This window comes from Perca flavescens, chromosome 8, assembly GCF_004354835.1.
Source record: "Perca flavescens isolate YP-PL-M2 chromosome 8, PFLA_1.0, whole genome shotgun sequence".
Classification (NCBI taxonomy): Eukaryota; Metazoa; Chordata; class Actinopteri; order Perciformes; family Percidae; genus Perca; species Perca flavescens.
The window spans coordinates 264872-280382 of record NC_041338.1 but is presented as its reverse complement, the minus strand read 5'-3'; the positions used below and the strand labels follow the sequence as shown (position 1 = coordinate 280382).

Below are 15511 nucleotides of genomic sequence, written 5' to 3'. Positions count from 1 at the left end.
GGTGCCCTGCCACACGTATTTCATGACTTTGTGGTAATGTCTGAAGTTCTACCATGGACTCTGTAACATTTGTTGTGGAAAAAATGCCTTAGTTACCTTGTTTCAAGCCATTCTAGCGTGGTATAGAAAGCCTGCAGGAACACTCAGCTCGATCTGTGTTCTCATTAATATTCAACGAGCTAAGCTGCTTGACTCTAATTGGCTAACAGCTAGCCAATGAGACCCTGGCTATCAGCATCCTTTACCCAGCCCAACTGGGTGAGCTAATGAATAGTAATGAGCTCAGGCAACACCACGTCAGACTGACCAGCTTTTGTAATTGACCTGATTTCTCTGCTTATTTCTTTTCAGTGGCTAGAGGTGACAGAGGAGGTAGCAGTTCATTTTCACATTCACCATAACACAAACACATATGGACCTAACTAAAAATACAAGGAAAAACGGTTTTGTGTGGCAGAACACCTTCAAAGAAATGCAAACAACCCAGAGTGTTATTTTCTCCTATCCCAGAATGTATCTGTGGAATAGCCAGACCTAACTCTACAGCGCTGAGATAGCTCTGGCAATGCGAGACTAGCTACAGTATTACTCAACACTGTGTGTGCTAAAATGTTAGCATGGCACCCCAAAATGAATCAGGAGCAGTGGACACTGTATCTTCACAACATGAGTTTATCAAAAGGGCAATCACATGAAAAACCTAACGTACTACTTTAATGACCAAATGACACAAAGTCAATACAGTTTAAATGGTCTTTTCATCTAGGCTACAAAAGACAAACTACCATCAACATTTCACAACAGATCTGTTCAAGAGAGAGGGGGCACTGGCCATGCAGAACATTTGTACAAGGCATCAATATAACAATATTTAATAGATATGAGAGTAGAGATGTTGAGACTAAATTTAGTGCAAATGGCTCATGCTGAGCTAAAAAGTACAATATACAGATCAATACTTCAACCAAGCCCGAAGGGTGTACACAGAAGGGTATACAAAGTTGCAACATGGTCACATCAGGAATGAAGGGTGTTTAGCTATCGCGTACGTAGTCTAAGAATATGTTTCAAAGATTTAGAAGTGGACTTAGAGCACATGCAAAGGGACACCTGAGAGAATTGAAAGAGTCAATAAAAATGGTGCAAAGCAAACAGAGGTTTACAAGGCTGTCTATGGGATTGGTATGATTTGTATGAATATACTGCATGTAGCTCCAAACATGTCACTCAGCTGGGAAGGAATGATTTACATTTACATTGAAGATTATTGCACAACACGATATGCAAATACTTTGAACAAGCATGTCAGAGGTTGGATTTATGGGGGCACTTCAGGGTCATAACTACAGTTAGATACAGTTGTATGTTCCTCATGGACACAATGTACAATTACATCTATTGTTTATACATTACATTTACCTACAGTTCACAAACAGCAGCACGTGATAAATTCTTACAGATATACAGAGAAATATGTACAGTATTTACTAAAATGACTTCATCCACAGAGATTAACACAGATTATCACTCTGAAATGGGATTCAACCTGCCAAAAAGTGCATCATCCTGGCCTTCAAATGTAGGTAACCGTATTTCATTATTGAAAAACACACATTGATGCGTTCTGGAGCCTAAAGCTAAGGACTATTGAATTTAGGAACCTTTCATTGAGACATGCTTTAAATAAAGACACAATGCTACCCCTAAGTGGTAGGATGAAGTAATACAATTAGGAAATGTCACTTCACAGTTCAGTTACTCATTTTGCATTAGCTTGATGCTGTTTGCACCTGCTAGATAGATATACAGATAGATAGCATACATATGTAGCAGGATAGGAAAGAATGTGTACTTTCATCCAGGCGATATGCTAAACTATGCATTGTATAAATTACAGCTCAACCAAATGAAATTAAACTGCTACTTAGGTCCATCACTGAAAACACATAGCATTACAATAAAAAAAAAAATTGTGTGCAGAAGAGTTTTTTATCTGGGAATAAGTAATAGAGTGATCAGTGCAGGCTCTGCATTAGTGTTTGGTTGGGAAATCTAGTGTAGCATCTCGAGATAAAATACATTAACTTTCATGGAAGGCACTTTGAAAAGATATGTATAGTCTCTAAAGATCCCAAAAAGGTGAGTAAAGGTAAAAGTGAGTACGTAATCAGAAGGAAGACTTTGGTGCTTTTTTCTGATGGATAAATAGGGTTTGCTACAACTATGGCACAGTTCAGTACAGCCGGATGTTGTTTTTCAGCAGAGCAACGCACAAATACAACGACAGTCAAACTTAGAGTTGGTCACCGGGACGTTGTGCTGTCAGTCTGTTATGTGGAGACTTTGAAATGCTGCGGTCGTCCTCAAACTCACTCCGCTGCCATTTTCTCTATGTGGTCACTCAGCAACTTGTACTGTTCTGCAAACAAACACACACACACACACACACACACACACACACACACACACACACACACACACACACACACACACACACACACACACACACACACACACACACACACACACACACACACACACACACACACACACACACACACACACACACACACACACACACACGTTTTGAAGCTCCATTAGGGTGATTTTTGTATAACTAAGAGCCCATTTCCACATGGTATTCCCATACAATTTGTATCCATATGCATTGCAATTGCCTCTCAATATGCAAATAACAAGAAATCTACAAGAAATCAGTCCTATCACAGCCAATACAATTTTTTAATTTTATGTTAAAAAATGTTAAATAAGACTCATATACATCACAATACTGCACTAAGTACTTATATCTTTATAAATACTATTTAAGTAGGTTGTACATTTTTATTCACTACTTGTATATACGTTTGTACATTCTTTCCTTTGTATTTTTTTTAAATCTTTATTTCTGAATAGTGGTTCTTGTATTCTATCCCTTTTATTGTGTCTTATATTTTGCTGCTGTAGCACTGAAATTTCCTAATTTGGGATCAAATCTAATCTAATAAGATGTAGCTTTCAGACTGACAGTCAACAAACATGGTGTACCTCAGACCAAGGGATGCAGTGTGCAAAACAGTAGAAATACGTCATTCAAAAAATAAAGAAATCTACAGTAGCAGGAAATGTACTAGCATGTTTTCCAATGGAGAACCAGCCTTTGTTGGATGCTGTTGTGTTGCATTGTTTCTCCAACACCCTTGTATTGGATGGACTGGCTTCTTTCAAATGAATGAGAGGGCTGGGTTTTTCACACAGGGCTAAACCCGGCTTAACTACACCGATGTTAGTTACTACTCTGAGAAGGTAAGCACACAGTGGGGAAGCATGGTTGCACTTGTTCTTGCAAGAATTCCCTTCAATCTCTCAAAGTGATGTTGCTATAGACATGTTGCTATTTTTTCTTTGGAGAGACGGGTTTGTTTGCATGAGATAACAGCACAAGTCTGCATTTGTGGACTAATTCTTTTTTTCCGGAAACAAGTGGTGAACATAACCTCGACATATCACCTTTTAAGTTGAACTTGTTAGCAAACAGCTGCTTATTTACACATCCAGCACGGAGAAACATTATCGTTCTTTTGGAGTCGTGTTTCTGGCCATCTGATGAATACATAGTCAAATATTCGCTCTGCTTTTTGTCTCTATAAATTCCTGATGGAAAAATCTTCTTTAGCTTATTTAGTCTGCTACTTGGTGCTGAGCAGGTAGACAGCTGTTTTTTACAGCTTTTTCTCTGAAAATGAGACTATATGAGTGGTGAGGGTGAACCAAAACAGTAAACAGTGAGCTAAAACTCACTATGAAGTTCTGTGAAGCCAAGGGAGCTGCAGAGTCATGATGACAATGCTTGGTAGGTTCATCACTTTCACATTGCATTCACATTATTATTTTATATGCTGTTATCATAAAAAATATAAATAATAGCTGCTTAAAGAATGTGTTCACACTGTAAAAATGTCATTTTATCCTAAACCAGATCAGAGATCCAGATGCAGATCCTATGCTAATGTCAGGTGTAAAAAGATAGCTTTAGAGGTTTCCCTCTCTGGTCACTTTTGGTATACGGGATTAAAAAAATCAGACAGGATGGCGAAAGTGAGCATGCTGTGAGGATTTCTGGGTATTGTAGTTTAATTCATAAGTTATCTACTGCTGCTATTGGCAGGTGCAAAGAATGAAAGGATCCAGTTCAACTTAGAAATGGCAAATTGAACTGTGAATCCTTGAAGTTCTTCTACTTCTGCTGCTCATTCCAAACACAAAGACTACAGCAGCTTTTACTTTCTTTGCCAGTAGGAGGCCACATTGACGTGTCTACATATCTGCAGTTCTTTTTTTTATAAGAGCTGTAGACTGGCATGTGTGGAAATGGTTTGACAATGATTGAGCAGCTCATCTCCTGTGGAGAACCTACAGCTTGCAAATTGTGAGTTAGTGAGTTTGCTCGTAGATGTAAATTAAAAACCTAATTCAATCTGGTGCTTTATATCCAAAAATACCAAATAAGTCAATGGGCTGAGAGCATAGACTGTTGTAGTGTTTCAGTGTTTAAGGATTCCTTAAAGGTGTTACCTTCATTCAGGTTCCCAATGACGGCCTGCTTCTTCAGGAAGTCATTGCAGAGCTTCTTGCTGAGCCCAAATGCCAGCATGTTATGAGTGAATGTCCTGAAAATACACAAACTCATCTCAGTACAAATGGAAAATATTGCAAACCTACTAAATGTTCTGTATTTACAGTTTACAAAAAAAAAACTTGATAGCTCAATAAGTAGCAAAAGAAATACATGTGGTCCAATAATATATGACTGTCTGCAGTGGCGCCGGCAGGATTCTATTTCACAGTACGCAGAAGAACCGCCTGCCCGCTGAAACGGTTTACTGCGCCAGAAATCAGCTGTTCTTATAATATTTAATGTGTATGAGAGTGTGCTTCTAGCGTACTTTTATATATCATGACCAGATCATGAAAATATTTGACGGAAGTATGTGCGCATTTACGCATTGTCATCATTAGATGCATGTCTCAGAAAAAAATGTGAGAGAGTATGATGGGCTTATGGTGTTGTCATTTATACATATGTTTATTTGATTTATGGTTTATTGTCTATTTTGTTATTATTCTGTTGAATGATCTTGAATATTGTTGTTGTTAATGTGTCATATTTACTTGATTTTTGTTTGGGTGGGTGGTAAAAAAAAAAAAAATGTTAATCACAAAAAAGTGGCGCCAAGAGTCCTGACCAAGCGCGTCTAAACATGGCGCTAAAGGAGACTTTTTGTGTCAATAACAAACGCCAAAGGCACCTGACCAAGCGTGGCTTTGGGACGCGATGGGAGTGAGAATGGGATGTCTCAGCTCCAAACCGAAGCCTCCATGTGCTTTATTCCATTGTATTAGTACACAGACAACGCTGGGGAAGCTTCCTCACCCCAGCTGGCCGAAGGCGATGTTCTCATCGATTTTGGAGCTGTCGTCCCTCTCCTCCTGGGTCATATGACACCACTTCTCCCTGCAGCACAGACACAGTCCCAGTCAGGCTTTAAATTCCAAAGTCTCTGCAGTATGTAACCTTCAGCTTCTCTACAGAAACAGGCCAGAGGTGGGTGTCATGCTGACTCTTTACAGCAATACCACAGACATTCATCTTTAAACTGGTGGATAATGGAATCTTCAACTTTTCAGAAGTCTGTGAGCTTTTAAGATTAAAAACCCGCTCTATTATTATTTACATAAAAAAGTTTAATCCATGACATCCATCCCTGTAACTGCTCATTTTGTAATGGGATGCAAAAACTGAGATTCCATTACACATAAAACACATAAAACAATAAGAACCACATTAACCAGCCACCAGCAAAAAAATAAAACAACAAAGGATTCATTCACAATAATGTATTTTGTGTTGTCTTTGTAAGCTGCAGATTTCCCTTCGGGGACAATAAAGAATATCTTATATTATCTTAGATTTGCACTGTGTATAGCCTAACTGTAAAAACCTGAAAATTTTTTCCATGCATGAATTGACCAACACGACTAAGGCCATGAGGCTTGTCAAGAAAGTAAACTGGGTAAAGAGAGGATGTTGCTTTACTGTTTACTACTTCATTATTTTCATTTTTGCCACATATTACTGAGGACAGATGTGACTGAAGAAGTTTTCTTTGTCCTGAACATTAACACAATGCTACTGCAGAGCATGTCCAAATGGCATGGGCAGCATATCCCTGCAACAAATCCACAGTGAAAACATAAAAGCAAAGCTAGTAAAAAAAAAAAAAGTCAGCAAAGGGAACATGCAGATGGAGGGAGAGGGAGAGAGATTAACAGTGTGAACATGCAGTGAGCTGTGAAGAGGCAGAGAAGAATGCAGTGGATCTGCTGCTCTAGATAGAAATACCATGCCAGACATACAAGGTCTCTTAAAAGGTCCCATGACATGGTGCTCTTTGGATGCTTTTATATAGACCTTAGTGGTCCCCTAATACTGTATCTGAAGTCTCTTTTATATAGACCTTAGTGGTCCTCTAATACTGTATCTGAAGTCTCTTTTATATAGACCTTAGTGGTCCTCTAATACTGTATCTGAAGTCTCTTTTATATAGACCTTAGTGGTCCCCTAATACTGTATCTGAAGTCTCTTTTATATAGACCTTAGTGGTCCTCTAATACTGTATCTGAAGTCTCTTTTATATAGACCTTAGTGGTCCTCTAATACTGTATCTGAAGTCTCTTTTATATAGACCTTAGTGGTCCCCTAATACTGTATCTGAAGTCTCTTTTATATAGACCTTAGTGGTCCCCTAATACTGTATCTGAAGTCTCTTTTATATAGACCTTAGTGGTCCTCTAATACTGTATCTGAAGTCTCTTTTATATAGACCTTAGTGGTCCCCTAATACTGTATCTGAAGTCTCTTTTATATAGACCTTAGTGGTCCCCTAATACTGTATCTGAAGTCTCTTTTATATAGACCTTAGTGGTCTCCTAATACTGTATCTGAAGTCTCTTTTATATAGACCTTAGTGGTCCCCTAATACTGTATCTGAAGTCTCTTTTATATAGACCTTAGTGGTCCCCTAATACTGTATCTGAAGTCTCTTTTATATAGACCTTAGTGGTCTCCTAATACTGTATCTGAAGTCTCTTTTATATAGACCTTAGTGGTCTCCTAATACTGTATCTGAAGTCTCTTTTATATAGACCTTAGTGGTCCCCTAATACTGTATCTGAAGTCTCTGTTATATAGGCCTTAGTGGTCCCCTAATACTGTATCTGAAGTCTCTTTTATATAGACCTTAGTGGTCCCCTAATACTGTATCTGAAGTCTCTTTTATATAGACCGTAGGGGTCCCCTAATACTGTATCTGAAATCTCTTTTACATAGACCTTTGTGGTCCCCAAATACTGTATCTGAAGTCTCTGTTATATAGACCTTAGTGGCAAGGTGGAGGGTGGGGGTGTGGCCTTGACCAACTGCCACTTTGCTCATTTGAAAGCCATGATGTCTCTCTCTCTCTCATGTGTGGGCCAAATTCTCTGGGTGGGCAAAGCAGAGAAAGGGGAGGTAACCTTGCTCCTCATAAGGAGAAGATTCCTGATTGGTCCATCTGAGCTTTCATTTTCTCAAAGGCAGAGCAGGATACCCAGGGCTCAGTTTACACCTATCACCATTTCTAGCCACTGGGGGAACATAGGCAGGCTGGGGGAACTCATATTAATGTTAAAATAAAGTGAAATTTTCATGCCATGGGACCTTTAACACATTTAGGATATTAAGAGTGGGTGTGATCATAGAATACCTAGGTGAATCACATCACCTATTAATAGAAAAGTTGAGAAGAGCCGTTCCGTGCTGTGCCATGCAGTGGAAATGCGGCATTAGACAACCACAACAACGATGCCAGAAGAAGCCAAATGAAGAAGGATGAAAAAAAGCACAGACATATCATAACAAAAACCAGTGAATACCTCATATAAACAGGGCTTGGTACCGAATTATTTTTAGGCACCGACCAAATTGACGCTTAAGTATCGAGTATCGAAAACCTTGACATTCAATACGCAATTTCAATACCTAAGGAGTAAATCTCATCAGCGCCAGTTAACCAAAAAACACGCAGCATGCTTCTACCAAGATCTAATGTCTGTGATAGTCATGGTACTGGTATCTGTATTGTTTTTTTGTTTTTTTTAACAATACCCAGCCCTACATATAAAGCTAATCAGCAAAATAGGGTACACTTTTGAAAAAACAACTATTATTCAAATACAGTGATCACACACAGTAATCCAATTATAATTACAAGCAAACCACTTCCGATTTATAATTCTAGTGATGTGGACATCATTGGCCTTGCTGTGATTAAGCAGATTATATCTGTTATTCTTACATAACACAGTCTCCAGTCTGGGGAGACTGTCCTATCACTGTTCACTGGAGCGCACCGCACAAACTGCAAATCAGACCCCGGGCGACTCCCAGACCTTCACCACAGGGCTAAACACCAAGCTGCTCTCACATCAAGCTGCTTCTGTCATCTCTTACAGCTCGCAATCATTCATCTCAGTCATCCTAGATGTATGGAAGAGGATTAGGGCCACATGTGAAAACATGGAATTCTGAGAAAAAAGTCAGAATTCTGAACTTTGTTTTAACACTAGCACTCTGTTGCATTTGTGTTTATTATATACTTATTCTGTACAGTAGTACTTGTTTTTAGTCAGGGCAGTATTTATGAGCCAGTGGAACAAAAGTCTGTTCATATGTGCACTCTGTACAGTATGTACAGTCAAATGACAATAAAACATGTATCCATCCATCCATCCATCCATCCATCCATCCATGTACTGAAAAAACAGTGGGCTGGGATTGCCTCCACAGCGCTCTCACAGGCTGTTCCCCAGTATGTGAAATACCTGTTTTTTCTGCGCCTACATGCATAAACATGCACGTGTGGCCGGACCGGGTATCAAAACCAAGAATCAACACGATCTCTGCTCAGGACACTATTCCTCCACTATCACAAATATGCGTTTGCTGCTATATTAATCTTCTGAATATCGAGTACAGCCCCTTTACTGTACCAGTGTATCCCCGAAGGAAATTTTGTGCACAATTATGTGCATTCAAACTACCGCACACGTGTGCCACTGGGATACACTGGTACAGATCGGAGAATATGCAGGACACTTTATTACAGACGGAATACTCCACACACTACGCCTGCTTGCTATGGGGACCAGCAGTGTTGCTCGGTGCCTCTGGCCGGTAAAGGGAAATCATCAGCGGGGAACGCGGAACGAGTGTGCCGGTGGAAAGCTAACGCTAGTCGGCCACCTGTTCATTAGACAACAGACTGGACTACATCCACCTTCAACCAAACTCCCAACGAGTTCAGAGACTGCTGTGTTTTTGTTGCTGTGGAAACATGGCTGAACAACAGTGTACCGGACTATCCAGCTACCAGGCCTGCTGCTCTGTCGCCGGGTAAGACTAGCTAGTGGAGGTGGGCTGTGTTAACACAGACTGGTGCTTGTATCCAACTAAGTGCTAACTGCTGGTGGAGTTTGTGACTGTTAAATGCCGACCATTCTACATTCCACGCAAATTCACGGCTGTGTTTCTACTCTGTGTTTACAGCCCACCAAGCGCTAATGCTAGTATGTGTTAGCTGAACTTTACGGAGCCTATAATGTGTGTGCATTAAATGTTTCGCATGTCGTTTTTATATAATGTCGTTTTTATATATTTTAAATGTGTAACACTACTTGAGCCACGGTGAAACATTGTGTTGAGTTGACTGTCTCACTGTCTGTCTGTCTGTAAACGGTAGGCGTGGCTTGGGATTGGACTCTAAAGCAGCAAAGCAAGTGCATTCTGGCTCATGTGGATCTTTCATCCACATGAGCCAAAAACACATTTTCTGGCTTTTCTTGGCCTAGAAGGCACCAATTTCTAAAATAATTTCACATTTCTACTACATAAGTGACCCAATGTAAAGATATATTCATCTTTCCAACGGTGAAATATCCCTTTAATGCCGCCATCAATCTGTGACTGATCCGAACGGGGCCCTCATCAAAAAAGACACTTGCCACCGGGCTGAACAACTTTTCTGGGGGAAACACTGACAAGATTTGTGATGCAATTGCATAGCATGTGCCCTTCTGCACCTCTCTGCCTGGATTCTAATGTACTTTTTCTCTTAGTTAGACTAGGGTTTGTTTCTTCTTTAGGGCAGTGGACAAATAGAAGGACAGACCTCTCGTCTTTCTCTTCATCCTGCGTTCCCCTGCTCGGCAGCAAGGCACAAGGAGACAAAGGGTTAAAGTCAACATGCAGAAAGAGGGAGAACAACAGCTAGTACACAGGAAGAGAAGAGAAGAGAAGAGAAGAGAAGAGAAGAGAAGGTGGGGGCATCAGGAGATTATCAGCAGTAGTGGTTTAGCCTGAAGCATACTGAACAGCATGGTGTCTCTTTGCTAAAGCCAGCAGTACATCACTACAGGATCTCTCTATATCAAATTTGATCCAACAGATACAGTGACACTGGAACAAAAACACACAACAACAACAACAACCCACTTATGTTTTAAAAGATACTTTTTTAATCCATACCACATTGTAATAAATTTGTATTAATATATATTTGATATTTATCTATCTGTCTCGATTCCGATCCAGACTCACCTCGTGGTTGGTGATCTTTTTGTCCTCTCACAATGGACGGCATCAAAAAAACGCAGCGTTCCAAAATCTTAGAGTGTGCCTGGCAGAGAGAAGGGATAACATATTATAGTAACACACATCTGGTTAACACAGCCACATCCAATTTCTCCAGGCAAAACATGAAGGCAGATGGCAGACTAAGCTGCAATATGATTCATACTACAATGCTTTGATGCATGCAGTCATTTCTATAACATCTAATCAAATCACACTCTACTTCAGTGGTTCCAAACATGAGGGTCAGGATGTCCTTAGATAAATCTGAGGGGCCACAACATGACTTAAAGTGGTAAGAAAGAGAAATATATTTCTGTCACACAGATTTCTCTTAAATTCTTACATTTTATCTTGAGAAATACATGACATTTTTAGCCCCCTATAATTAAAGGTCCCATGGCATGAAAAGTTCACTTTATGAGGTTTTTTTAACATTAATATGCGTTCCCCCAGCCTGCCTATGTTCCCCCAGTGGCTAGAAATGGTGATAGGTGTAAACCGAGCCGTGGGTATCCTGCTCTGCCTTTGAGAAAATGAAAGCTCAGTTGGACCAATCAGGAATCTTCTCATTATGAGGTCATAAGGAGCAAGGTTACTTCCCCTTTCTCTGCTTTGCCCGCCCAGAGAATTTGGCCCACCCATGAGAGAGAGAGAGACATCATGGCTTTCAAATGAGCAAAGTGGCAGTTGGTCAAGGCCACACCCCCACCATCCACCTTGCCCCCCTCCCTCTGCCAATTTCGACCAGCTGTTTGTAACATAAAAATAAAAGGGATTATGGATCATTTTATTTCTATAGCTTGTAGCGGATTTACCAGCTGACTTCTCTATTGGCTGTTGAAACAGGAGATGTCTCTTACGTTCTAAAACCAGCCTCTGAGTAGCAGTGGGACCATCAGCTGGTTTGAGTTGAGCTGAGACGGGCCGGTTCAGACCGCTGAAAGTACTGCACTTAAGTACAAATATTGAGCTACTTGTACTTTACTTGAGTCTTTTCTTTTCATGCCACTTTCTACTTCTACTCCGCTACATTTCAGAGAGAAATATTGGACTTTTTACTCCACTACATTCATCTGTTACAGCTTTAGTTACTAGTTACTTTAGTTACTCCACTACATTCATCTGTTACAGCTTTAGTTACTAGTTACTTTAGTTACTCCACTACATTCATCTGTTACAGCTTTAGTTACTAGTTACTTTACACATTAAGATTTCTGCACACAAACACATGTAGTTTATAAAATCTGATATTTTATATAAATTAAACCACCCAACAATATAACGGCCTACAAGTCCAGCAGAGATGATTAGACCATTAAACACTTGGTTGATTGACACAAGTGTTGTGATCGTTTCCAGTTTCTAAAATGGGAGGATTTTCTGCATTGACTACTTTTACTATTAATACTTTAAAATACATTTTCCTGATGATACATACATTTACTTAACTAACATTTTCAATGCAGGACTTTTACTTGTAACAGAGTATTTTTACAGTGGCGTTACCTGTCCAGCACCAAACAAAATGCTAAGTTACAGTAGCAACTCGCTGGTGAACATAGTGAAGCATTCAACTTCTCTCATCACTCTTGTTTCCAGCATAATAATAATAATAATAATAATAATAATAATAATAATAATAATAATAATAATATGTTGCACAACATAATGAGCTTATGATTCAGGAGAGTACACGGTGAAGGTCAGAGCTCCTGTATCTGTTCTAAGTGGCCAGATTTTCCTCAAATTACCAGATGGGTTGCTGCTTCAGGTGGGTGTACAGGTACACTTTCTCTCCTTTCTTAACCTCTGGAGCCTCAGACACTGGGATGGAAGAGAACACACACTTATTCAACTCAATTCATTTCTAACTCACATTTGGAAACATAACAGAGAAGTTTAGCAGGAGACAAAAAAGCTGTTTGATTTACCTGGTGATTTGGGCTTTGTCTCAACTGGGCTTTCCCCATCCCTAGAAATGAGAATGCAGTAGGAAAAAGAGAAAAGAATATTAACTATATACGACGCGGTTGCAAAAAAACCCTCAAAGGATATGTATCTGCTCACTCAGTCTTAGGAGCCATTGAGCCCCTTAGCTTGCTCTCTAGGCCTCCAAAGAAGCCCTTGACGTCAGTTTTAGATGTGGTTTTGAGGAGGCGCTCAGCGGCATCCTTCTTCACAGACAGCCAGGAGTTGGCCTTGTTGATGTACGAGTCCAGACCAGCTGGAGGACCGCCACGATCCAGCAGCTCCGAGGGAGATGGCTGGGACTTCCCTGAGCAAGACAAGAGCAGAGAGGTCAAAGTCATGGCATCATTGAAACCTTTTTTTATGTTTTAAAGCCCTACAAGGCAAATGCGCTTGAACAACAATCTGTCTTTTTAACTTGATGTCCCTGTGGTGTCCTTGGTCTAAGGCATCACAGATGTCAGCCTGACAAACAGTGTAGAGCAGGGGTCTTCAACGGTTTTTAGGCCTGAGAGAGAGACAGATCAGGGACCACCTACTACATATGGTGTATAAAATGAAGTTGCATATATAAAACTGGGCCTATAATAATTTGTGGGTGGCCTAAAGCCTTTATACATACCTTTGTTTGCATAGAATACTAAGTTATTCAAATAATGTTTGTTGGTATGATTTTGTAAATCATGTGTTAATGTTAAATATGCATGTGGCACAGTGAATCGTTAGGAAGAACTGGATCTGTGGGTGGCTACCTAAGAGACTTGCCTTAACTAAGGACTAGACTTGACTTGACATAACCTGTGACTTGATTCAACAATTTAATGTCTCAAGTCCACATCTCTGGTACAAATTGTACAGTTGACAGACATCAGCTTACAACATTTACCAAAAGCTACATGTTGTTTTAGCCTCTGAGGGAAGGTAATCACAGGTGTTCATATTCTGAGACACCATGTGGCATTTAGAAACAATGTGCCTCAGTGAGCTAGAAATGAAAACAATTAGTCCATCAGCTTTGGATGAATCAAATAGACTTCTAGCCTGCAAGACAAATAACTGTAAACATGAACACATTACTCTTCCTTTGGATCAGGTATGTTTTATTTGTAGTTTGCAAGCAGACCTTTTGTAGCCATTCACCACTGTGCAAAATTGCCTATAGTGCAGGTTTACTTTATGTGTTAAAAAAACAAAATGATAGCAGACCTGACTGCAGACGGATGTTGAAGCAATGTACTGTGCCACTAATCACTCAAAGCTTCCTGCTTGCACAAACACTACCGTCATGCAACCGCACAAAGCCATTGCACATGTTTGTGGTGTTGCTGCAGAAGAAACCACAGGGCCAACCTGTGGTGCTAACACTCTGAATAACCACTAATGACAGATATTTATCAGGTTTTCTTTTGCTGTACAAGCATCTTACCAGAAAATGACTTTGGCAGAAGTTTAAAGTCTCCTTTTAGAATATTACTTCAGTAAAAGTCTTAAAGTATATGATATTTAAGTAATTTATGATATTAAATTTACTATGTAAGTATTAGAAGTAAAAGTAAAAACAAAACTTTGCTTATGAACTTTATTGTGGCTTCCTCATAGTGAAGCCTAATATTCAGGGTTTCCACACTTTCTTAAACATCAAGTCCATTAAGAAAAAAACAGAAACAGAATTTGATTTTTTTGTGAGAAAGAGTCTTTCACTCCAACATACAAAAACATTTCTTGTAAGTAACGAGTAACTAAGATGCTTAGGGGAGATGTAGTGGAGTAAAAGTAGAAGTTTCCAGAAATATAAATAATCAAGTAAAGTACAGATACGTGAAAATTCTACTTAAGTACAGTAATGAAGTATTTGTACTTAGTTACTTTACAACACTGCCTTTCAATGTGTCCAATTGAAGGCTCAACCTCGCTGTGTTTATGTTAAAACAGTTTGAAAAGAAAAGTCCCTCTAAGGGCCCAGACACACCAGGGACACGATAAGCCAGCGGTCCGAGTTGGGCAGACAATGAGCGGCCTTGTTTTTGCAGCGTGTCCCGCCACGGTGTGTCCCACTGCTAGTCGAACCTTGCTGGCTTTTTTCCGGCCGATTCGACATGTTGAATCGGCGTCTGAGCTGTCAGTCTACTAAAATTACACTAAATTAGTTACATTTTACAACTTAATGTTTCATTCACACACTCTTGTCACAGCGTAGGAAAGTAAATTGCTATCGCCAGATAAGTGACAACTTTGTTCGGCTCATTTTCTGTAACCAGTGTAGCATGAAAGCAGGTTGGTTGGAATTAGCAAGCTAGCTAACTAGCCAGCCAGCTGCAGCGTGACAAACATGCCGGACACAGAGTTTAAAGACGACAGAAAGATTGAATGAGACCTTACCACTATAGTAGTATGTGAAGCACATAGTCATGAGGTTTTTGGCTGGGCTGTAGTCATCCATCTGATAACATCTGTGAACACACCATTTCTTTAGAGATGATCCTGTCATGTCCTCAAAGTTAGAATTAATGTAATTTACTGGAACTTTTTCACTAAAAGCACAAGTAGGTGATATACAGTATGTTTTCGTATTGTCAGCAAATCCTATGAAAAGACACAGCCCACAATGAGTTTATCCTACTAGTAAGTGCTGTCGGTGTTTCCAAAGCATAAGGCATTATATTCCTCTGTGCCACAGAGCTCAATTGTTGTCCAAAAACTATTAAAAAGGCATAAATGAGCCACAATGTTACAGTGGGTGACATGTTCCTTCATTACCATGGAACCCACACACACACACACACTGTAGTTAATCCCACATACACCATCCTG

General features: G+C 39.8%; 1 protein-coding gene across 1 annotated transcript in view; it reads right to left on the bottom strand.

Annotated features, from left to right (window-relative positions):
• Nucleotides 1-656: 656 nt before the first annotated feature.
• The window catches only part of kiaa0513 (KIAA0513 ortholog), a 32506-nt gene continuing 17651 nt past the window's right edge, over nucleotides 657-15511 (bottom strand). Inside the window, 9 exon segments of the mRNA XM_028585134.1 lie at nucleotides 657-2419; nucleotides 4576-4670; nucleotides 5435-5515; nucleotides 10697-10746; nucleotides 10748-10775; nucleotides 12484-12556; nucleotides 12664-12704; nucleotides 12800-13007; nucleotides 15080-15150. Of these exon segments, the coding sequence (XP_028440935.1) occupies nucleotides 2370-2419; nucleotides 4576-4670; nucleotides 5435-5515; nucleotides 10697-10746; nucleotides 10748-10775; nucleotides 12484-12556; nucleotides 12664-12704; nucleotides 12800-13007; nucleotides 15080-15150 (697 nt within the window). The 3' untranslated portion in view covers nucleotides 657-2369.